Source organism: Phlebotomus papatasi, chromosome 1 (genome assembly GCF_024763615.1).
Source record: "Phlebotomus papatasi isolate M1 chromosome 1, Ppap_2.1, whole genome shotgun sequence".
Taxonomy (NCBI): domain Eukaryota; kingdom Metazoa; phylum Arthropoda; class Insecta; order Diptera; family Psychodidae; genus Phlebotomus; species Phlebotomus papatasi.
Window position 1 is genome coordinate 65,291,197 of NC_077222.1, and position 25,735 is coordinate 65,316,931.

General features: G+C 34.7%; 3 protein-coding genes across 3 annotated transcripts; 2 read left to right on the forward strand and 1 right to left on the reverse strand.

Moving 5' to 3' along the window:
* The first annotated feature begins 650 nt into the window (after window positions 1–650).
* LOC129810220 (paired mesoderm homeobox protein 2-like) lies at window positions 651–15,667 on the forward strand. The gene is made up of 3 exons (XM_055860544.1): window positions 651–1,200; window positions 7,334–7,530; window positions 15,119–15,667. The coding sequence occupies exons 1-3, from the start codon at window positions 948–950 to the stop codon at window positions 15,491–15,493; spliced, it is 825 nt and encodes a 274-aa protein (XP_055716519.1). The 5' UTR covers window positions 651–947; the 3' UTR covers window positions 15,494–15,667.
* Window positions 15,616–16,660, reverse strand: LOC129810221 (leucine-rich repeat-containing protein 57). The gene has a single exon (XM_055860545.1). The coding sequence runs from the start codon at window positions 16,487–16,489 to the stop codon at window positions 15,773–15,775; it is 717 nt and encodes a 238-aa protein (XP_055716520.1). The 5' UTR covers window positions 16,490–16,660; the 3' UTR covers window positions 15,616–15,772.
* A 3,171-nt stretch (window positions 16,661–19,831) lies between these two features.
* LOC129810210 (AP-3 complex subunit mu-2) lies at window positions 19,832–24,794 on the forward strand. Its single transcript, XM_055860535.1, has 3 exons — window positions 19,832–19,995; window positions 20,063–21,089; window positions 24,508–24,794. Exons 1-3 carry the CDS (start codon window positions 19,961–19,963, stop codon window positions 24,691–24,693), a joined length of 1,248 nt encoding a protein of 415 aa, XP_055716510.1. The 5' UTR covers window positions 19,832–19,960; the 3' UTR covers window positions 24,694–24,794.
* Window positions 24,795–25,735: the final 941 nt, after the last annotated feature.

The following is a 25,735-nucleotide window of genomic DNA, read 5'->3' on the forward strand; positions in this document are numbered from 1 at the left end:
CACTCTCATTAACAGTTTCAAAAACGTGTTTTCAAAAGTTTTTTTCGCGCTGACATTTAAAAAAATCAAAAATATTGGTATATAATTTGTCTAATTTGGGATGTATAAAGACATTTTATAAAGAACGTTTAAGAATAAAATTTAAAAATCAACGTCTAAAACATCACTAATAAACATTAAAGAATAATTTTCACTTGATTGTCATAATTTCTTTTGAATATTGTATAAATACAAGGTCAAAAAAAGACAACTGATGTAGGGTTCCTCAAAAATTCCAACTGCTATCTCTAACCGTTTGGTCTACAGATCTCGTTATGACACTCTATAAATTAAAAAAAAATACATAAATTATAGATATTTCTCACCCTGAGTAGTTGGAGCAATAGAATTATGTTAGGATTGTGATCGTGAGTGATCTTGAATTTTCCCCAAGACTCCGCCTCATCCAATCATTTTCCGTCTTGAATAAAAACAAGCAAGAATTTTCAGAGGCACACCATCAAAATGTGTAAGAGAGACTCATTCATCTCCTCCCACTCGGATCCAAGAGACGATGGGTTAGAGAGAAAAGGCAAGATCATGCCTGATGATGCTGCAAGGAGATGATCCCGTGGAAATCACAACTTTTTCAAATAATTTCAGTCGGCATTTGACAATCGAGTGTTGCATATACGACAATTTATTTCAATTAGACTAAGATGTGAGATAATTAAATTATACTCTTGTGTATTTTGTGGCTCATTCTCACTCTCTCCTCTTCTTCGATCACGCGCTACACGACGACAAGTTGTTAAATTAAGGATCACCAGATGAATTGGTGATCTTCATAATTTAATTACAATTAGCATTTTGGTGAAAGCACATACGGGGTAATTCAATTAATTTTGTGCGTTAAGTGATCAGCCACAAGATCTTGTTCAATTGAGGTGCAATCTTGAGTGACAAGTATGCTCAATTATCCCAACGGTGATGGGGAGTATCCCATGAATGGGATGTACACTCCAACTGCTCCAGTTCCTTGCAAACCTCCAACGAATTATCATCCGCATGACAGAAATTTCCCAAGTGATCAAGTGACGAGTGTTGGTGATCAAACTGGATACCTCTATCCAGCCAAAGGATCTGAGAATGTCAAGAGATTCTCTGTGAACAATCTCCTGCAATTGGCCAATTGCACAAATCCTGATACCCGGTCAACAGGTGAGGATCACGATCATGCTGTGCGATCTCTCTGCACATGTTGGAAAATTATTAATTTTACATAAATTCGAGATGAAAGAGGAAAGGCACTTGATCCCCTCTCCTTGTCAAATGGTTAGGGATACATAGTCAACATGTCATGATACGGTCGGCTTCCATCTGAAATGTTTCGCTGCTTTGCGATCATAAGCAAAAATCCCCAGACATGTGTGACTTCAGGATTTTGCCCTGAAATAGAGTCGGCTACTTTCTAATTCGAGGATCATATTTCATTCAGAAAAAAATCCTCAAAACGATCACAAAATGAAAACAAGAACAAAAAATGCCTGATCCTCATAGAGGATCTCTTTGAAAAATACGATCAATGATCATGGGTGATTGTATCTGTAAATGAAAGGATTTATTGCAGACAGGTATCCTCCCCATAGTCTCCCGGAGAATTTCCTGGAAAAATCATGAAAAGTTTAGTGTGACGATCGGTATTAATTGCCGCTAATGGGATATAATTCCCCACAACTAATTGATGTTCAGTCATAAAAGTGAATGTTTTTCAGTGGGATAAGAAAGTGGAAAAATCTTTTTTTACTATTGGCCCATAAAGATGCTGTGATCTCTGTTTTGAGCACTTTAATGCCTTTTAACATCATCACTCCTTTTCTAGTGGTAAAAGTGCCAAAATCATAAATTATCTTTCTCTTTAGAGGCCAAAAGCAAATGAGCAAAAAAATATGTTCTGGAGTGCTGAAAATGTGAATTTTCTTGTGCTCAATTAAAATTGTCAAAATATAAATTTACAGACAGAAGAGTGTCACATACTTTTGACTTATTGCAACATTGCTAAAAGATGATGCAAAAGTGCATCACTTTGATGTGGCCCATTGAGATGGCAAATTTTGCAGGGAAAGAAATATTTTCACGTGATAATTTGTCTAAAATCTCAAGAAAACTATACCCAAAGAAACAGAGGATTTCCACTCAAATGTTCGTCACATGTGTTCATACGATCGGGGAGGACAAGCGTGTCAACTTGGTAAAATAATATTTCACATTTTTTTGTGCAATGCCTTTACTCAATCCTCAAGAGATTTCTTGGCTTCATTCACCATTGAGAAATGATTCTGGAATGCCTGGATAAATTAAGACAAATGACTGTTTAAACGTTTCAAACGATCCGTGGAGTCTGATATTTTAATTAGTGGAAAGTATTTCCCTGATCTGCAGTGCTGTTTCACTCTTTGAGGTTTTCCCCAAGATAAAATGCACTGAAAGGAAATTTGTAAGGCGCGTTGAATTTTTTCGGTTTCTTTTTTAGGATTTTTTTTTACAAACTCGTAAGGGGTTGTATCTTGTATATGGCAAAAGAAAATTCGCATTTGATTTTTGGATGAATATTATTAATAAATTTGATATCAATAGACTTTACGATACAATATTAAATTAGTGAAAACCAGGGCAGGTTTAGCCAGAAAATGAAATTTTTCATTTTATAAAAATATGTTTGTATCAGACTGATAAATACTTCAATGAATAGGAAGGCAGGTGTTTATTTGGAATAAATAAGTGGGTTCTTTAATAATCTTTCTAAAGCAGGCCTGAGCTAAAGGAAAAGCCGAAGTGAATTTGGTGGAGCCTGTTGGCATTCTTCGAAATGCCGTGAAAATTCACGTAGAGAAAATGAGAGGTGTTTTAATGTGAAAAATTGTTTAATTCCTTAGAGTTAAGTCATTTTCACAAGAAAATCCTTTTAATAATTTAGTGGAATACAATTATTTGGGTCAACTGTGAGTCGATATTACAACAAAAACATTGGGATGAAATGTTGAGCTGGAAGACTCATATTCTTTTGAGCTGTCTCAAAATTCAGAATAGGTTTGAGAAAAACCGTTTTGCACAACACTATTTTGGTTAATAGGGAATGCAAAAGTACATATTACAAGATGGGACACGACCTGCTAATAAGGATAAAATAGAGAAGAAAATATTTTGTCGCATTTCAGAGATTTTTTGCAACCACAGCGCCGCCAGACGTTTGTCAAGTGAGTTATTTGTGTCTCTATCTCTCTCTCACAGTTGAATTGCGCGCGATTTAAGAACTTTCCATTTGAAGTCATATTTGCAATAATTTCTTTGTATTTCTGCAAGATATACATTCAAGTTACTTGTATATATATTCAGTAACTGCAAGTAAAAGGATGTGTAGTGAACAGCTATCCGTCTTCCGACAAAGATATCAAGAAGACAATTTCATTCTATATGATTTTTTATGTCTGTTATGTCTTTTTGGCGCAAAAATATTTATTATGGCACCATGAATGAGCGGAATTAGTATTACCAGTATGGCTATCTGCAATTTCTATTAAAATTATCAACACAAAATTTCCGATATTACACGACTTTTAACGAGCACAGGTCTGTTCTAAAGTAAGCTATAACATACCAATATCTAATTTCTTGCATGTATAATTTGCCCCACTATCCCCTACTCGCACTAGCTGGAACTTTACCAATTTATCAACTGTTCAGTCCTGCATGGTCAGGTTGGAAAATTTTCAAGATCTTTTAAAGAATAGTTGCAATTTCGGCCAAATTAGTTGAGAAATAAATCATCTAGAGTAGCTTAAATAAAACTTTGTACTATTATAATGACGAACTATTTTATAGCCTGCCATTTAACCCTTTAAGGACGATTGGAACACCGGGGTCCCATAAAGAAAATAATTTTTCCTGACTACCTAAAGTTGTTTTTTTTCTTATGTTTGTACGTAATTGCAAAGTAGAAGGTTGAAGGAATTTAGGATATTTTTTGCAAATCTCCAGCTATTTGCTATGTAGTAAAAATTTAAGTTCAAAAATGACGATTTTTTTAATTCAAAAATTTATAATCGATTTTATTTATTTTTTATACTTCCAATTTCTTTTATGCAAATCCTTTTTGGCAGTAAAAACCACAATACTTATACGTAATATTTTTTATTAAAGTGAAAATTATTATTCATTGGTATTGTCACAAAAATTACTTAAATTTTTAGGCTATTTTTGTCCCTATCGTTCATAGAGGCGCAAAATACACCGAATCAGACTCTGTGAGACTTTCCAAGGTTAGATGTAAGACTTATCATTGATTATGTTTCTCAGTTCAATTTTTATTGTTGATTTTCAGTCCGTAAAAGGTGTCTCGTCGTTAAAAGGGTTAAAGAAACCAAGAAAATATGCAATAATTTAAGAAAAAAAAAATAAAATTTGGTGAATGATTTTTAGTCATTTCAGAAATCGTCGCTTTCATTAGCCCTGGTAAATTTCATTTAACTTTTCAGAAAATTAAGCTATATCTTAATATTAGAAGTTTAGCCCACTTTTTAATAATCTTAAATTTCTAAGAAGAAGTTTGTGCAAAAATGAGGATTTGCCGGAAAACGGCTTAGGTATAGGGGCTTCGACCCAAGGTTCATCCATATGACTTAACTACTCTAATTAGAGGGTTAGAGGACAGCTAAAAATGAATCGTTAAGATTTTTAAAAGCCATTAAGATTTCTTGTTTTTTGGGATATGGAGACCTGGAAGTAGACTATCCCTAGTCTGTGAAACATGTTTTAGCGTAAAGGGCCTTGACAGATCTGAGGATTAGCCGAGATACGGCTTAGCGTAATTATATTCGAAATAATGGTTAAATTACGTTTTCATTATTTTCCACTAAGCCGCCTCTCAACATAAGTCGTAAGTCTGTCAAGGACCTAACGAAGATTTGCGCAAAATTTGTCAAACTGAATATTTTTTCACGAACTCTTAGAAAACTTTATAGATTTATAATACAGAAAATTTGTAGCTCTATGACTTTTCTGAAGATTATTTTCTTCTACCTCGAATTATAATGTGCTTTACAACCCTATTTTATTTAATTTTACTCTTTGTAGTAAATTACTATCTTATTTTATGGCATTAAATGAAGAAGATTTTTTATAAAATGATAATTATAAAGCCTCGGTCTCTTTTATTGTTGAAAATATTGAATTTTGAAATTTTAAGTTAAGTTATTTATTCATTAAAAAAATATGATTGAAACAATGTTTAAACTGAATTTACATCTATTATTCACTTTGTGTCTCAGCTTAACCCTTTAAGGACGATTGCATCACCCATGACCCATAGAGAAATTTTTTTTCTGAATCTAAAGTAAGTTTTTTCTAATGTTTGTACGTAGTCATAAAGTAGAAAATTGAAGGAATCTAGGATATTTTAGAAAATCCCCAGGTATTTGCTATATAGTACATATTTAAGCTGGCTTAAAAATGAAGAATTTTGAAATTATGGCATTAGAAAATTGATTTTTTAAAAATATATTTCCACTTTTTTTTAACAAAACTATTTTGGGAATTATAAATATAAAGCTCATACATAATATATTTAATTAGAGTGAAAATTGTTTTTCATTGGTGTCAAAAATGTCTTAAATTTTGGTTTTTTTGTTCCTATCGGTCATAGAGGTAGGATAAGTAGTGAATTCGACGCTGTTGTATATTAAAAATTAGATATAAAATATTTAATTTTTTTATTATTGAGTTTTTGTTTATTGAATTTTGATCTGTAAACCACTTTCTCGTTCTTAAAAAGGGTTCAACCGTAGGTCTGTCGAGGTCTTAACAATTAATTTTCAATGGTTTCTTATTTAATAGATCAACTGCCTTTAATATGTAATCCTAAATCCAGATTGTACTAAAACTTTTGACTGTTAAGAAATTAAAGGAACAAAGCTGTATATAGATATTCTTTAGGTCTGAAGACCCTGTAAACTTAAAAACCTGTTTTTAAGCTTTAGTTTTAATTGGATTAATATTTTGCTGAGACAAATACTTGAGATGCACAATAGAAACTACTTGCCAAAACTAATACTGAGATTGAGTAGGGGGAAGTGGGGCACCTCACGATTAGCAAAATCGTATTTTCACACAGTAAATTTGATTTTTCCATTATTTTTTTTACTGACTCACTGACTCTTTTACTAATTCTTGAAATCAGAATTTCCATCAAGAATGGACTAAAAGAAAAGGGTAACAAATATTTTTTATTCCCTCTTCTATTCTTTCTTTTCTGAATGTATTGCAATTTTCAATTTTACAAAAATAAATTTAATTTAGATTAGGGTGCGAAAGCCTAGGATCGAAATATGCGAAACGTTGAGATAAAAAGAACTAAATTTTAATATAAAAAATTTTCCTGTTCTGAAAAAATGTGACAGACATTATTGATAAAAATAATTTTTATTTTTTCTCCGAGTGCACATAATGACGCAGAAATGAAATTTGGTAAAAAATAACTTTATTTACCCACAAAACATTATTACTTTGGGAAATTTTCCAGATTTTCCTCCTGTGTCTAAGCAAATATATAGATTTGTTATGGGAAATAGAGGAAGAGTTGCAACTTTATTGGTTGTTTTTATTTTTATTATTTGTCGCGTTGAAACCTTTTGCAATTCACATTGAATTTGACGAGATATTCTGTGACATGAGACACAAGTGTAAGATTTATGGATCACTCTCAAAAGTGTCATATAGTTGTCTGAATTTTTACAATGCCGCGGGTTCTGAAAGAAATTTTTCACCCATTTTACCAGCGGATCCATATGAAAGTCTCGGAGTTCCCCTTTCTTGGATCGAGCGGATCGAGCAAAGAAGAAAAAAAAACTGTTATTCGAATTTTTATCATTTTCATTGAGAAGAAGAATCCTTTGAGCACTTGTCGCGAGCCATCAATCTCATTGAGATTTACGATGGTAGCACGAGACATTCGAGTCTCTTGAGGAGGGAGGAAAACATTATCATAATTGGAAATGCGGGGGAAAATGTATGGCTTTTTGGGATGATGATACAGGATGTGTCGGTGAGAAACTTCCTTTCTCACTCTCTCACAACTGATTTTCACCCTGAAAATGGAAAGGCAATCAATTGCTTCATTCAACAGCATTTGCAAGTAATTTCTGCAATCAACCGCTCAATCTGACATGTTGACGAGCCATCAAGACTCTCTCGATTAACTCAAGCATGTGCTAATGATGGTAATTAATTCAAGATGCTCCTCATTTTTTGCATTCAATTGTGCCCTTTTTTCCCAACCACCCCAAACTCCCATTTGCAGACGACACAAGTGGCTACACGCAGTTGCCAGAATCGTCCACAGCCAGCGGCGGAAAGAAGCCCAGAAGGAACAGAACCACATTCACCAGCAATCAACTCACGGCACTCGAGAAGATCTTCGAGAGAACTCACTATCCTGACGCATTTGTGAGGGAGGAACTGGCTACAAAAGTCGGATTGAGCGAGGCTAGGGTTCAAGTGAGTATTCGACACTTTTTTTTATCAAGACTGACCTGAGATAGGGTCGAAGGAACACCTCTTCGACAGGGAACCCCTAACTCTTTTATCAAAGTGTTGAAATTTATTTAAAACATCCAGTAAGGTCTAAGTAATATAACTTTTTTTTATTAATTTGCATTTTTTTTTTGATAAGGATAAGGAATTTAGTATTCCAAATGGTGCAGAGTCTTGACACGGGTTCTTAAACCGTCAATATGTGTTCCTTTCACCCTAATAGAATTTAATCATATGCCGTCGCTTAAAATTACTTTTCGAGGCTTAGGAGAATCCTTATACTTTTAATTCATTACACAAAAATTCCCTTAGTCCTATTAACCTGATTACTGAAAGTAAAATAAAAAAAAACATTTTAAATTCTTTTAGAATTTTTATTAATTTCTCCTTTTCCGGAAAAGTCGTAGGGGAAAGTATTTTCCTTTCAAACGTTCGTGAATTTCTTTCATTTTTCCTAAGAAACTTGAACTTTATAATAAGGCAAGGTAACTAGTACCTTAATGAAAATGTGTAAATCTGTTATGAAAAATAAAAGAAAATTCACATTATTCGAAGACATAAAATAAACGCTCGTAGGGAGTGTATTTTCCTCTACATTTGGGAAAAATTGTGAACTTTAAAACTGGAATGAATTTTGTATATCAGTGACCGTAAAAGAGGTACTGAAACTTTTACAATTTTATTACTTAAACTTAAAGAATGAGAATTATATAATGCAGAAGAATTCACTCGTTTTGGAATTGAGACAAAACGGTAATAGATATCGACATCTTGTTTTCAGTGCATGGAAATTATTAACTAGGGGTGGTGTCTTTCTTCCCACCTCTTTCCATCGCTATCGAAATTGTTATTTCCTCCAAGTGTTATTATTTTTTGTATTTTAAACTGGTTTTTAGATTACGAAAATTTAATGATATGAAAAAACACATCCCTTATTTTCTCAAACGTTTTACATAATGTAATGTCTATTCCACTCTTTTGAACTCAAATTAAATTGAACTAAATCGATTTTGTTTTGTTGTTCAAAATTATGCAGATTGCAAAAAAAATTACTTGTGATAAGAAAGAGATGCGAATTTTGATTTGTTGAAATTTTCCGGCTCTTAAAGATGTGGCGGAGCAATAAAAATTAGTGCCAGTAAACAAATGATTTTCTTGTAAGTAATTAAATTTTAAACAGTTAAAAACCCTGAAAAGCTGAATACAAAATGCAAAAATAGGAATAGTTTATATAATTAGCTTATAAAATAGTTGTAGGTAAAATAAAAAAAAACTTTTAATTTTTCCTTTTCCTCGAATCCCTTGAAACTTTGTAAGTTTAAGAAGGTTCATGAAAGCTATCTATAATAAAAATTTCAAGCCTCAGTCTCTTTTAATTTAGAAAATAGTTAATATTAAAATTTTAATTTTGACAAATTTTGCCCCAGCCTCCCCTATAGTCTTACTAACATATTTTCTGAAGCTGAACTCATTTTAACCTTTCGTTTGGTTACCATATTCAGTTTTGTGTGACAGAAGAATGTTATTTTCTGAAAGATATGAAAAATTCTAGTTCGTATATTTCAAGGATTTCAATTGATAAATATGAAAAAACTAGAAAAATATGAGTTTTTGAAGGAAAAAAGGAAGACCCCCTAGGGACGGTTATCGGTTCAGACGTAACATTTTCAAAAATTACTGAACTTTTTATTTAATTGTTTTGGTTGTTCTGGTAAAATATATTATAATTTTGCATCATATTATGACCAGCGCACAATAACTTTTGTTTGTAAACATATTTTCAAAATTTCCTATGAGAGTGAGCGAGATAACTAGATCTAGATCTCATTCACTCTCATTGAAAAGTCAAAAACATGTTTACACAACAAAAGTTATTGTGCCTTGGGCATTAATCATGGAAAACAATTAAAATGTCACGAAGACTGCCCAGAATGAGTAAAATTGTCGATTTCTACGAATTAAGCAAAACTGATAAAAAAGCAGACCTTAACAGTGATGATTACTTCCCTAATTCGTCATTTAATGTACCTGAGCGTGAAATAAGGCCAGAAGATGAGCAATGTATTTCAAAGTACTTCGAATTATACAAGAAAGTGACGTTTTCATACCTTGGCCTCCGACCTATTAGTTTAACCTTTTAAGAACGACAAGGTCAAAAATCGGGGGACAGAAAAAATCACTTTTTATGACTTTTTGGATTTAGAGCAAAACGCAACTTTAGAAGGCTGTAGGAAAAGTTTCATTTTTGGGTCACCGGTGACCCAATCGTCCTTAAAGGGTTAAAATCAGTCTCATTGAAACACCTTGAGCTTCATTAACGTCTAATTATAAAAATTATAAACGTTTTTTTTTTCCTAAAAATTATAATTTCTTAGATAATCATAGAACATTCATCCATAAAAAACGTTTAAAATTCATTTATTTTACTATTTGTTTACTATCTTTCAATAAAAATATTTCAGTCTTTTTATGCCTTAAACTTAAACCGATATGACCGCGTCCAGGCGGTCTTAACTTTTCTCACCTGGCGTCCAAACGGAAAGAGATAATAAAGAACGGATGGTTTTTTTCTTAGTTTAGTGGACCATTAATTATCCTAGACAAAATTATTTAACTACTTGTTTTTGCATATTAAAGTAAATACTGTTAGAGAGTTAAATATGACTTACCTGTTCCAACTTCTTACCATTTAAGACATTTTGGAAAAATTGACTTAGGATTACACGGTTTACATTATCAAGGGCAAATTACAGGGAGTTCCGGCTTAAGTGAAAACGGATTGAAAGAATTTGACATAAATTGCCTACTGTTGGGAACTCTTTTATAATATAATTTTTGAAATGGCCCTAAATGTATGCCAATTTTTACACGTGGTAATTTTTAAAATACATTTCTTGAACCGTTGGCGCTGAAAATAGGCTGAAAGGGCTGAAAAATTGACGCCGAAAATGTCTCGCATAGGGGAAACTGGGGCACCACCAAGCACGGGGTACCACCAAACACTGCGATTTTTTAATCAGATATTCGACTTCTAAGGACAAGACCTATAGGAATTAATAGGCACTATAGGGATGCTTGTCCACTGAAGGAATGGTCGAGATAGTCCAAGTAGTTTAGAAATAAAAATTAGTGTTTGGTGGTACCTCGTGTTTAGTGGTACCCCGTGTTTGCTAGTGACCCAGCTTCCCCATACATAATGGCGTTTCCGTAACTTATTCTAAAAAAAATCTCTCCTGTGGTTATGCAATTTTCCCATGTTACTGGAGTGAATTCGCGGGCTTTTCTCCGTTCAGAGAATTTCATTGAAAGCGGAACTTCCTATAGGGGGAGATGTGAAGCAAGATGAATAAAAACAAATAACAAAGTAATAAGGTGGGCCAGATCGGGCTGATGATGACGTAGATACTTTTTAGAGGTTATGTTATAAATCATCTGCTCGTGTCTCGCGCCAAAATCTCATACGAATACATTTCTATAAAATGTTGGGAATATATCAAAATTATTAGTTTAATTGTTAACAGCAGTAATGACTATTTTTATCAATTAAACTAATATTTGATGTTGTTTCTGTTTTTCTCATACTTTTTTGCCACAAAATTCTACTGGACAAAAATTATTGCTACGAAACCCGGCAGACCATACACCATATAAGCAAATCGTAAATGTGTCAGAACATTCAATACTCATATAATGTTCTTTGGAAAAACTCAGATTAAGTAAAATAACATAGAATTCAAAGCATAAAAATCACGTAGAATTCCAAATTTATATAAAATGCCGAGTTCAGACATTCTCAACAAAAAGCAAATATTAATTTTCTCTAATTTTGTTAGACTTCTAAAATAGTTCTAAGGACTCATAAATCCATTTCCCCACTAAGATTTCCATATTTTTTGTTTTGTGTTAAATTGAGAAAAAAATGCGAATAACGTTAAAACGAGTTTTCATTGATTTTATTAACAAAAAAGCTAATTTATTAAGTTAATTTTTTCCAACACTTTGGCAAGAATTCTATCACACATACCAATATACAGGGGCCTCTCAAGATTTCATTTTTCCATACGTTTTTGCATAGAGGCACTGAAGACTATTGGCAAGTTTTTTCCTAAAGAGAATTGACTTATAAGTCTGATATATTTCGAAATCGTGCACTAAAATCTATCTAAAAATACATATTTCATAATGTTCGCCGAAATAATACAAGAACTACGAGCAAATTTGTTTAAGTCGCGGTGCAATAGCTGCAAAATTTTTACAAGGAAAAGTGAAAAATATCTTCACTTTTTATTAGACTTGATGGGCCCCTGCCAATATACTTTCCTCTAAAATTGACACATTTACGTATGTATTAGCTATGAGTTTTTTGAAATTTTTTTTAACTGTCAAGATGAATTCAGAAAAGAAATTTAAGGTGACATTTAAATTCTCAACTTATGGTTCTTTCAATACTATTTTATGACTATTTTGGATCTTATATTACTCATTTTTTGTCAAGTATTTTCTCATTTACAATTATTTTGTTTTTTTAACCAATTTTCATGCCACGAAACGTATTAAATGCCATTACCTGATAAAGTTTTGCCAACGAGGAAAATTCGTTAAGACAAAATTGGCATTTTCCCGACCTTGGCAAGTTTTTTCCTAATATTGCAAAACTTGAGAGATAAATATTTACGATATTTAGAATTTTTGAGAATCAATTACATTGTTCTCATTTCTATTCTGAATTAAAATGTGACCCTTTTTTGATAATTTTAGTCTTAATTGTGGTAAAACCCATTCAATTGTTCATTCATTTATGATGTTATATTCTTATGTGGCCCTTTATCGCAATTTGGAATTATATCCCAATATTCTGATTATTGGTCTATTTTTTAAAATTGATATCATAAAAATGTTATCAATTAATTTTTCACAAAGAGAAAGTTAATTAAATATTCTATACACTAGGGAAAAGTGCTCTCTGCAGTTATGACTTTACCATCTTTTTCCGGAAAAATCGAAAATAAATCTTAATTTTTACTACACCAAAAAAAAATCTGTAATTTATTAAAATCCAATGCTTACATAATTCTTAATAGTTCTTAATTTTTTGTTACAAGGCAAATAAAAATGCAATATCGACTTGTTCCAAGGCATATGGTACAATTTTTGCCTTCAAATGTGAAGGTAGATGCCTTTGAATCTAGAATAGTCTCTGAAAATATTGCTGTCGAGACATCAAACGAGGTATTATTTATTAGCCTGATGCCTAATCCACTCATTGAAACTATCATTGTAGTGAAACAAGCTTTCATTTTTTCAATTTTTCTGAAGTGTAGCTTTTTCTTTGGAAATAAAATTGTTGGAAAAACAATGTTATCGATACGGAAACTCTAAAATGCGACGTAAAAAGAGAAAAGTAGTGCTCCACAACCCCATATATTGGATTGACCAGTAAGGTTAGCCTTGCCCAGAGCACTGTGCATTGTTTTCTGTGTCGTCATTAATTTTTAAAAAACTTAATAAAATTGAAAATTGACTCAGAAGTGTGCAATTTTGAATGCTTTATGATTTTGTACTTTAATGCAATCTTTATATATATTAGCTAGAAAATAAGATTAAATTTTTAAAATTTACCAACGGAAAATCGATTTAAGGAAATGATTGAGTTTAATGACATATATGGAAGATATTTTATCCTAGTTAATTTTAATATCATACCTAATGTGGTCGTAATAGTAAAAAGGTGTTTTGTTTTTATATCAAAATTTATTATATTATACTTATTTGAAGTTCATTAGCCAAAGCACAATTAATATATTTTCATTTATGAATAGAATTAATTAATCTTTACAAAATTATTCGGTCCCTAATTTTTCTATTACAAATGTTTGACAAATCTGAGTTGTCAACACTGTACTAGTCGGGTAAAACTATCTACGTCACTGCCAGTTCGATTTGGCCCACCTTATACTTGAAACATCTTGGATGTGAAGTTACTTTGGGCTGTGATATATGATTTTTTCGCCTATTTCTAAATGAAGCTGGGCTTTCCATTTATTTTACTGCTCGAACTCTACGGAGAGATCAGTATATAATCCCTCGATTTTTTCATCCCCCCCCCCCAAAATTCCACCTTCCACCCCCTGGAGACCACTTTTCTCAACAAATCTTCACATTTCAGACGATTTCTGAGAAATGATTTCACGCTGTTTGTCCGTCTGTCCGTCCGGCTGTCGCCAACTCTAGAGGCCAAACGGTTAGAGATAGAGACTTGGAACCTTCGGGGGACTCCCCCCTCCCATAAGTCGACCCAAGGATCGTTAACATGCCTCTTATTTTCCCCCGACCCCTCCCCTTCCCACCAAAACAAAGTTTTTTGGGATTGCTCGAAAACGCGTCGTGCGATTTTTCTCATTTTTGGATGTGTTTTAGTGATCATCCAGGCGAACATTTCGTCCAAGCGCCTGGCAAGTTGGCCTTTTTATATGAAGCTGTTTGAAGCAAATTCCTAAATTGATCTCGGACTCAGCTCACAGTGCTCCAAGGAAAAATTTATTTGAACAAAAATTTAGTATATTTATCCCTCCATACGGAAAGTTATCTTATAATACGGAAAAACTTCTCACTTTTTAAATATTTAGCATAACGATCACGAGTACAGAAAAATTCCCATACGCATTTGTATGTGAAAGTAAGAAATTGGCCTCAACTTTGAAGGCCACTCGCCGGGGACTATAGATTTCATCCATATACGAAAATACCGTTGAATCATTCCTAATAACGGGTTTTCAAGGTCAAAGGTTAAAAAGACACTAGAATGCGCATTTATCAAGCAAATGGGGTCATATTTGGGGTCTTTGGAAAGGTCTTGGAATTTCCTACAAAACTGAACAGGTCCTAATCGGTTTTTAACCGATAATGAACCGGTTCAGAGCCGATAACTATTTTTCATCTAAAAATCAATTCTATTGCTTTTAAAACTATTTCGGGGGATCTTTTCGCTGATTTATGAATCGATTCAAATCGGTTAAGACCCGATAACCGGTAAATTATGCGAAAGTACTTTTGAGATTTAGTATCTAAGTCACGAGTTCGAGCATTTCGCAAAGCCTGGGATGCTTTGCCACTCATTTTTTTGGATTTACAATTATTTTGTCTATCCAAATTACATCATGTTAAAACACAGTTTCACTATCTATTTATTACACTCTGAAAACCAATAAAATTACTTGCTGTTTAGGATTTTCAGAGCTTCGGGAACTGGGCTTCTATAATCTGAAGACCGCCGATAATGATCACCGGATTATTGTTTTTGTCGTATTTTTATTATTTTTGTCATTATTTTATGAGAGCAGCAGAGTAGCTTATGATCTTCATGGTTAAAATATTCATCTTCCGCCTATTTCAAGAGCAATCCACCAGTCTTAAAATTGCAAATAAAATTCAGGAAATCACAAAGAGACGGAAGAACGCATTTCCTTTGGCGAATTTTAAATAATTTATTTTTATTTTATTACCTCAAAATACTCTTTTTACTGGATGATTAATCTTCCGTGTGGCATTGCAGGTTTGGTTTCAAAATCGCCGAGCAAAGTTCCGTCGCAATGAGCGAACTAGTTGTAGATCTTCCACATCGAGTGTCCCCATTCTGCCCCATAAACCTTCCATCCCGCTCATGCCGACTTCAGACAAGACACCAAGTACCCATCAATCGCCCGTGGACATCAGTCCTTTCCCCACGTCACTGGGATTCTCAGGATTTGGGATGTTCTCTGGGAAATCCATCAATCCGTCGTACAATCCAACGTATCAAGATTCAAATTCGCATTGTGCCTACTTGCCGGCGAATTTCTGCAATTCCAACGTTGGCGCCCAAATGGCCGGCTACCAGCATGGATTTATGGGATTGAGGCACAAATCTCACACCTATTCATCCCTTTAGGTGCCTTCCGGTGCCAGTTGTAGGATAATCCTCAGTTAGAAGACATCAAGGAGGAATTGTGGAGGCGGTTTTAGGACAAATTTTGGAGGCAATTTCTTCAGAAACAAAAGAAAAATTCATGGTTCTGTGAATGCCATTTAATTGCAATAGACAATAAATAAATTTAACATCTTTTTAAGGAATTTTTAATTGGTGATATCAAAAAATAGACATTCTGGTTGAGTCGTGGGGAGGTAAAATTAGAGAAAATCCGAATGTTTTTGAGAGGTATTGAGTCTCCTAGAACAGTTTCTTCTTCACTGCTGTATACCTCTCCATATAGGCATCATATCCATCAACTTCTGTGAATTGCTTGGAGCTGAAGAGATTGCCATCGACAGCTAGATTGCAAATCACGGATTCCTTGAGGATTCGCGGGGAGATTGCCGAAATCTGCAGACAATTCTCCTCCAGACGCAGAGTTTTTAAGCGTTTGCACGTGGCCAATTCCTCTGAGAGACTCGCCACCTGGTTCTGGTTCATATTCAACTCCACCCCATGGAAATCTCGTACTTCCGCTGACACTGAGGTGATTTTATTCCGCGATACATCCAGAACATCGATATTCTCGAGGCCACAGAACATCGACGGGAATTCCGTCAGCTGATTGTTGCTCAGATTTACCTGCTTGAGGTTCTTGAGTTTACCAAGAGCAGGGGAAATGTGCTTCAGCATGTTATTGCATGCATTCAGAGTTTCCAGCTTTATCAGGAGCCCCAGGACTTCCGGAAGGGCTTCTATTCGATTTCCGCTGACATTTAAGCTCTTGATCAGCGTGAATTTCCCCAATTCTGGCGGCAGAGATGTAAAACGGTTCTCCGAAATGTCGAGGGTCTTGAGACAATTGGGGAATTGCTTCAGAGGCGATGGGAATTCCTGTAATCTCATCTGGGAGATCTTGAGAACTCCAGTCTTTTGAGCTGTCTCAAAATGCTGCTTTACTGCCTTATTTCCCATTCTTTACACACTTTTTTTTTCACTAAATGATGCCCAGGGATGTCTTTTAAGTGCTCAAATTGTTACTCACTTGATAAATACACCAAATGAAAGAAAATTCAGATGAAAATCTCAATGTTTTGCTAATCACTGTGAAATTTCTTGACACAAGACAGCTGACTCCTAGGCTGCCAACTGATGGATACGAAAACTTCCAACCCAGAAGACATGCAGTTGATAAAACAATCATTTACTGAATTCCATATTTTTCATATATTTATAATTGATTTGAAATGAATTTACTTTTTTGTATCCCCTATCTTTTATATACATACAGGGTGGCTGAAAAAAATGCAACAAACTAAAGCGCTATCCTCATTTCTTGTTCAACTGTTTTGAAATAAAGAAAAAATGGTAGTAAATACATCAAAATTTTAGAATATTATCGGTTTTGATCAATACGATCTTATTTTGACTTAATTATGGTCTTAAGTCTGTCAGAAAATGCATCGTAGTTTGCACGAATGTCAGCCTTCTGAATGTCCTGCTATTCACGAGGAAGGGCTGCCTTCAGCTCATTGACACTTTGCTACTTTTTAGTCCTAACATTGACCAACAAAATGCCTCTTTTGGAGAAGTCAAACGATTTTGCATTCAAGAATCGTGGAGGTCATTGCTTTCCCAAAATGAAGTGCGAAACGTTTTTTGTTTTAGAAAAATCTTGTTCGGAGCGTGATTTCTGCGACGTTGTCCAGTCTTGATCGAACTTCCATTATTTATTACTAAAATTTTTGTTTGTCTACGACTCCAACACTCCTTCCAGGACAATTTTCAGAAACACATTGGCGTTTGTTTTGACGGTACAACCTAAAACCCCCACTGAAAAGCGATAATTTGTCTTCAAGGAAGTCCAGACCTTCAAATAAGGTGATCTTTGACTTCCGGTGGTCATTCGAACGTCTAAATTATCGTGTCATATTTCCTTTAGATAGACACAATTATTTTGTTTGAGCATTAATTGCTCGATTAAAAGTTTTTCTTATCAGAAAAGATGACATTTCTGAAACTGACCAGGAACGTGCAAGCAAATTTACTCCGTTGTCGGTCGAGCATAACTTCTTTATCAGGATCGACGATGTCTCTTGCTTTTCAGGATTTTTTGTTTGTTTGCAGATGTGACGCAGATTTTGTTCAATTTGCTTCTTTATTTTAAGAACGATGACTAGGGATGAAGCAATTTTTTTTAAACTATCACCAAAGCATTTTAAAATGTTACTAGTATTCCTGTACCAAGTTATGTTTCGAAAAACGGAAAGTTTAATTACATTCAGGGTTTTGAAGAGCCCTAACGACAGCTGCTTCTGCATTTCCTGCAGAATATACCGACATTAAATTGTCACATTTGAGTTCCATTACGGTTTAAAAAACTCCTACAAAATATTATCGAAAATGCTTTTGTAGGCTTTTAGCCAATAAAATGAACTACCACTGTGCGAAACATGAAACCGCTGTCACCAGCGGTTTGACAGCTATGCGCTCTGAAAATTGTTGCATTTTTTTCAGCCACCCTGTATAATTAATTTATTCGTTTTTATAGCTTTTCGTGAAAAAATATTCTAATTTATTTTTAGTGGTAAATTATTTTGTTTAAATTTTTGTACTTCCTCGTTAACTTTTGTGCCCATTTGTGCCTCAAGTTTTATTTGAGAATTCCAAAAGGTGTCAGGGCAATTAGGTCCAACGAGATTTAGTAGGGAAAGTGCCCATGTTTGATACCATTTGAGGCTTCATAATGACTAAATTTTCTATGTTTCACAATATATATGTGACTCATCGCAACCATATTTTAAAAACTATGGGAAATTGGACAGTTTTTAATTTTTCGTTTTGTTTTCATTCTGCACTTAAGTGACATTCACCATTTTCGCCTTTTTAATAATGGTTGAATAGAGTTTTCTTGCCAAAATAGCCTTTGGAAAACAACTTCAAAATCGCTTTTCTCGTTCAAATAGAGTGAACTCTATTTATAAAAGGTGTAGAGCAATAAATTTCATGTGAAAATATGTCATCTATGAATTTTTCAAATATACGGGAGACCGTAATAAAGAGAATCAAAATGTGTGCCTCATATCTGGTACTATTTGCCCCAGCAACTTTGAAAATGGTCACAAAATTACCTGTTAGAAAACGGCTTGATAAATGTATTTCCTTACAAGATAGAGAAAAATGACATTCAGACTGAGAAAAAAAGAGGTGCGATTAACTTTTTTCCTCATAACTTTAACACTTTTTAGGTGTAAAAATATATCAACATTTTTTAATGTTAATTTTACACCTTTTTAAGGGTAAAATTAACATAAAAAAGGGTACCTTTAACCCCCCATACACCTAAAAAGGGTCATATTTACACCGATTTTGGATCAATATTGCAGGGTAAAATTAACATTTCCGGAATGCTATTTTAACTTTTTCGGATTTCTCTGTCAGTGCACAAAGTTGTAGAGCGATAAATTTACTAAATTATTATTATTAATAATAATAAACAATATAAAATTGCGTTAATTAGAAATTTCTGGGGATCATAGGTAGGTCGTAAAAAAATAAAATATCCGTTTTGTGACTTTTTGCCCCAGTCAACTCTACGCAATTGAGGATGATCTCTGTCTTTTTACAAGTCAGAAGTTACGCCTAAGGTCCCTAAAGTTAGTATCATTTTCATCTAATAACTTTGGTTCGTATCAATTTTTTTTTTTTAAATTTTTCCATGATTAGTAAATTATAGCGAGAAAAATGCTAATTTTCAGGAAAATCGATATAAATAGAAATTCTCTTTTTCTCTTCTTTAAGGATTTTGTAGGAGTCGAACGTCTCTTGGCATCCACACAGCCTAGTAGGGATGAAATAAGTACAGTAGACTCTCTCAAATTCGGGCATATGGGACCGAAATGTCAGCCGAATTAGACAGAAATTCGGGCGACAAAATTTATGAAATGCAACGATTTTTTATTCATGTGCATATAGATATTGTGTTTACACACTCATATATATCGTAAATTGCATGAAAATCCCTTAATAATGTAAAATCACATTAAAACTAAGACAAACCATGCCAAATTTGAGCATATTTGATTCATTTGATAATCATAATCAAACTTGAAAAATGACAACAAACTTTTTTCAAATGTAACCGCTGCCCGAATTAAAAAGTAGCCCGATCTTAAAAGAGCCGAATTAGCGAGAGTCTACTGTAAAAATATTAAGAATAAATGGCCGGCGTGCCTTTTGGAGCCTCTGTGCGCGTAATTTTATCGGCGCACACACGGCGGGCGAGCAATCTTGGTCAGCCGGGATCTCAACCCCCATGAACAGCTGATTGCAGTAAGCAGTACTGCCAACTGCTGCGTGTGAAAAGTTGTTGTGACGTGTTTGGGTATATTTTCCTCGCATTTTATTTACATTTTTCCAGGAAAATAGCCCAAATAGCATCTGGAAATGATACACAGCCTGTTCATAATCAACTCCAGCGGGTAAGGAATCTCAATAATCCTCAGATTTTCCTCTGGAAGCCTCTTTTTGAACTTTGACATACTTTAGGGATGTTTTCCTGGAAAAACATTGGAAAAGTGTCGTTCCACGCTCAGTCTGTGACTACTTCCTGGACATCCTGCGCGCCAAGCCCAATGACATTCCACCCATAATAGCCACTCCTCATCACTATCTCACGTGCATCCAAAGGGGAGGAGTGTACCTTCTAGCCGTCTGTAAACAGGAGTTTCCTCCGCTCTTTGTCATTGAATTCCTGCACAGAGTCGTGGATATCTTCGATGATTACTTCTCCGAGTGCACCGAGACCACCATCAAGGAAAACTACGTGGTGGTGTATGAATTGCTGGATGAGATGCTGGACAATGGCTATCCCTTGGCCACTGAGAGTAATATCCTCAAGGAGTTGATTAAACCGCCAAATATCCTCCGGACAATCGCCAATACGGTCACCGGGAAGTCCAATGTGAGTGGAACTTTGCCCTCTGGCCAGCTGTCAGCCATTCCCTGGAGACGAACTGGCGTCAAGTACAACAACAACGAGGCGTACTTTGATGTTGTGGAGGAAGTGGATGCGATCATAGACAAATCCGGCTCGACTGTCTTCGCAGAGATTCAGGGCTACATCGATTGCTGCATCAAGCTGAGCGGGATGCCAGATCTGACGCTGTCCTTCATGAATCCGCGTCTCTTCGACGATGTCTCCTTTCATCCGTGCGTCCGGTTCAAACGGTGGGAATCTGAGCGGATTCTGTCCTTCATTCCGCCCGACGGCAACTTCCGCCTCATGTCCTACCACATTGGCACGCAGACAGTCGTCGCCATTCCCATCTACATCCGTCACAATCTCATCCTGCGCAACGGGGAGCAGGGAAAGCTGGATCTGACCGTGGGGCCAAAGACGACACTCGGCAGGACGGTTGAGAATGTCAAAGTGGAGATTTGCATGCCGAAGGCCGTTCTCAATTGCATCCTAGTGGCCAATCAGGGCAAATACACCTTCGATCCAGTCACCAAAATCCTCCACTGGGACGTCGGCAGGATCGACATCACCAAGTTGCCAAATATTCGTGGAGCGGTAAGTCAAGATCCTTACAATATTCGCGGTTTATGTCTTCAATATCATGTATTTTCAAAGAGTGGTAAACCGATTCATAAATCACTCAAAAAATTCCACAAAATAGTTTATAGGGTCTGTGTTATCACATTTGCACATTAAAATTTTAATATGATTCACATTAATTGTCGCTGGTGAGAGTCCAAATGTGTAATTTGTGTTTGAATCATTTTATATTCAAAATTTGATCTATTTGTTGTTAAAAAGGTAGACTTGGCCCGCAAAATTTGATATAAATTTATTTATAGCATTAATGTGAAAAATTAATGCGATTTTCTCTTTAAATTTTTAATGTGAAAAATATTTATGCTTTAAGGCGTCTACACATTGGGAGCAATTTTCGTCAAAAATTGCGTTTTTGACAGAAATTTGACGTTTCCCCCTACAACGCTGCAGGAAATTTCCTTCAAAAAAGCAATTTTTGACAAAAATTTCTCCAAATGTGTAGAGGCCATTAGGTAAATTTAAACTTATTTTTGCAGGCCAAATCCACTTCTTTATCAATAAATAGAAAAACCCCAAATATTAAGTGACTCAAAGACACAAATAATATATTTGGACGCTCACAAGCGACAATTAATGTGAATCACATTAAAATTTTAATGTGCAAGTGTGATAACGCCGTAAGAAAATAGATTTTCAGATAAAAGTTACTTATCGGAACGGATAAATACGCTCTCTAGTGTCTTTTTAACCTTTGATCTTGAAAAAACGTTATTAGGAATGATTCAACGGTATTCCCGTCTAAGGACGAAATGTCCGTCTGGGTCATCTCTAAAATACAGTGCCCGCTTTGTAATCCGGATGATTGGGAGACAATATGACAGATGTCCGCTTCGTAATCCGGATGGATTTTTTGAATTTGTTCAACGTCTCGCAAATATAATACAATTTTTTTTTGTAGAATTAGAATAAAAGTTTTAAAAAAGATTAAAAAAGACATAATTAGAGAATTCTATGCTATTATACTTCATTTATTAAACAAAAACATTACAGGATAATTCATTTTCATTGCTGAACACACATGCATACTTGACCTCAAAATTATTTTAAATGTAACTGTCGATAACTCGCCGGATTACGCCGATCCGGATTAGAGAGCGGGCACTTTATATCCAAAAATGAAAAAAAATCGTACGACGCGTTTTCGAGCAATCCCAAAAAACGTAGTTTTGGAGGGGAATGTGGCTATGCAATTTTTCTGTTTTACTGTTTTTTGTCTTTGACCACATTTTGACTTAATGATTAGGGGAGACTGGGACAAAAAGTCTCAAAACGGATATTTTATTTTTTTACAAGCTAGTCGAGCACCTCCGAAAATTCTAATTAGCGCAGTTTTATAGGAAATTTATCGCTCTACAACTTTGTGAAAGACATTTTTCTCTATTTTGTAAGGAAATACACTCATTGAGCCGTTTCCTAAATGATGATTTTGCGACCATTCTCAAAATTGTGTAAATTGTATTATTAAATTGTATTATCACATTTTGACTCATTTTATTGCGAGTTTCCAATGAGTGCGAGTTTCCAATGAATGACATATTTTGATAGGACATTTTATTCCTCTAAACCTTTGTAAAACACCGTTTTTTCTATCTAAACGAGAAAAGCTTTTTAAAAGCTATTTTAGAAAAGCACACAAGAGACTGCAAATCGTTTTACCAATGCAAACAATAAACGGTGACACATGACGTTGAACGTTTTTTTTTTCGCCGTGAGATATCAGAAATTGCTTCGGATTTTCTTACTTTTTGCTACGTAGCTTTTGTTACTTTTTACCCCCAAGTGATCGTTTTTAATAAAAAGCTTTCTAGAGAAAAGAGTATTTGTAAAATTCAGAAATAGATAGCGGCTTCGTCTTTAAAGTATCTAAATCATTTAGGAAATACAGTAGACTCTCGCTAATTTGGCTCTTCCAATATCGGGCTGCTTTTTACGGCCGGCAGTTAATTTTGAAAAAAGTGTGTTGACATTTTTCTGGCTATGATTATCGAATTAAGCAAACATTTCCAAATTTTTCACGGTTTCACTTAGTTATGGTGTGATTTTGCATTATTAAGAAGTTTGCAATTCACAATAAGTAAGTATGAGTATTTAAACTTAATATGAGTACGCAGATGAACAAGAAATCGTTGCATTTCAAATAGTTTGAAACCCGAATTTCTCTCTTATTCGGGTGACATTTCGGTCCCAAAATGCACGAATTTGAGAGAGTCTACTGCAATCACCAGTGCATCAATTTTGAAAAATAAGTAGGTAATAATTTATATGTTATATTTCAAAAATAGAACTAAAATATTCTAAGGGACAGTAAAACACAGTATTGACCTGGCTCCTTTCTCCTTTTAATTTCTCCAAAACGTCGGCTTGAGAAATTAAAAGGAGAAAGGAGCCAAAGGTCAATACCGTGTTTTACTGTCCCTTATACTCAGTTTACTGGCCGAAAATTATCTAAAAAATTCTATTTTTTTTCTAAATTCCTTGTTTTAATTCTAAGAAGCTCACGACATTGAAGAAGGTCTATGGGGGCTATCTATCCTATCCATAGAAAATTTTTTAATCGCTATATTATGTATCTTGGTAGATATTGAATTTTGCAATTTTCAATTTGTGAATTTTTGCCCCAGTCTCCCCTGCCATTGTAACCGTTTTATGATTTACGTACAATATTTAGCAAATATTCCTAATTACTCGTTTGAAAGTGGTTAAAACTTGTTAGTAGACCTGTCAATTGAACGCAAAATTGTTACAATTGGTTGAGAAATACATATGAGGGGCAGGGGTACATTTCCCAGACTTAACCTGCCTCTGGCCACCCCCCTCCCTCTGAGCAGGTCGGTCAATGTCTTACTTAAAATTTGCGTAAACTGTCCATGTCCATTGTTTTTCTGTAAAATCAAAATTCCGTAAAATATTGCCATATTTTTGTGAAAAATAAAGAAAAATGTATACTTGTTATTTGTTTGATCATGTCCTTCTCGTTTAAAAATAATCACGTAAAACCAAAAAACAGCACAAGTTTTGGTCTCCTAATTTAGGCTGCCCCCTAATGCATTGTGAATTCAGGATGAATATAATTGAAAAAAAAATGAAAACTAAAAAAAATTGCCCCTACGCCCCTGGATAGAACTGTCAAAATTTCTTCAATATTGCCAAACATGCCAAATATGGACATAAATTTTTCTAGTGTGTAGAGGCCATAAAGGTCTTTAAACATTGTAAAAAAATTCATCACATCGGAACATTTTGACACGATTTACTTGGCATGTGCAAACAATTTACTTCAAAATGCCAAATTTGACAAAAAAAAGTGGAGTAAACAAAAGCCGTGATCAAGAATTCCAGCTAAAAAATATTTTTCTCAAAAATTTCTTTTCAGATCGCTGTTCAAGCGGGTTGTGCATCCATAGACACCAACCCGTTTATCAATGTACAGTTCACCATTTCCCAGTTGGCTGTGTCCGGGCTGAAAGTAAACCGATTGGACATGTATGGCGAGAAGTATAAACCGTTCAAAGGCGTCAAGTACGTGACGAAGGCGGGTAAATTTCAAATTCGGATGTAGTTTGAGTAAGAACGAAAATCTTCAGAGAAATCTCATTCTTATCGCTGTTCCGACATCTCTATTTTTCGATACAAATAAATGGCTAAATTAGGACATCTAAACACTGTGTTTTTTTTTTTTGAGTCTTGAGTCTTGAGTTGAAGGAAAAGAATGGAGATAAAAGTGAGTGATTTATTAGTTGGAAATGTTTAGCGGAGAGGCATAATTTTTCATGAGAATGCAATTTGTCTTTAATCACTCTTTCTTCGAGTGTCTTGAGACATTATTTTAGTTCAAGGATCACTGGTTGTTGCCTCTCGAAATGGCGAAATATTATTTGTGTAGAGTCATTAGTCCATGTATGGCATGAATTGGTGACACTTGCAGCTGATTCTGTGGTCGGCTGTTGCAGTATTTTCTCCTCCTCCAAACTGGTTCCCGGAGAGAACGAAGGCATAATAAAATGAGTAACGCGAATGTAGCACGAAGTCTTGTTGCTTTTTAAACATTTAATTGATCAATCAAAAAATTCTAAAGCTTTCTCTGCCAAAAATTTTTGTGGTTTTCCAAAAGAGCTTCAAAACATTTGCTCCCTGACTTTAATTTTAATTCATGGGAGAGTTTGAGGTGGAATGAATGGGGGAAAAATGGAGAATAAATTGCACCGTAAAATTCGAAAAAGAGAAGCATCGGGAGCCAAGGAAAGGTATCGTGTAACACGGGTGGTGCCTCTGCGAGAGATTTATAATGAACACAAACGAGATTGGGACAACGAAGATTGGGATAGAAGGAGAGCCGGAGAATGAAGTAAGGGACATTCTTTTTTTCATTCTTCTTCCCAGCCAAAATCTCCCGGTTAGGTGTTGTTCTTTGGATTCTCTATCTCGAAGTTTTTCATGGGTAGCCGGGAGGAGAGTGAGAAAGAGAGATAAAGTGATGGTGGAATGAAAAGCCACAAAATGATCTCCTCTCTGGTTCAGAGAGGAATTTCAGGTTGTGCACGTAGAAACAGCAAGAGATTGTTGCTGTGTGGGCCATTGTGTGCTGTAGAAGATCTCAGACA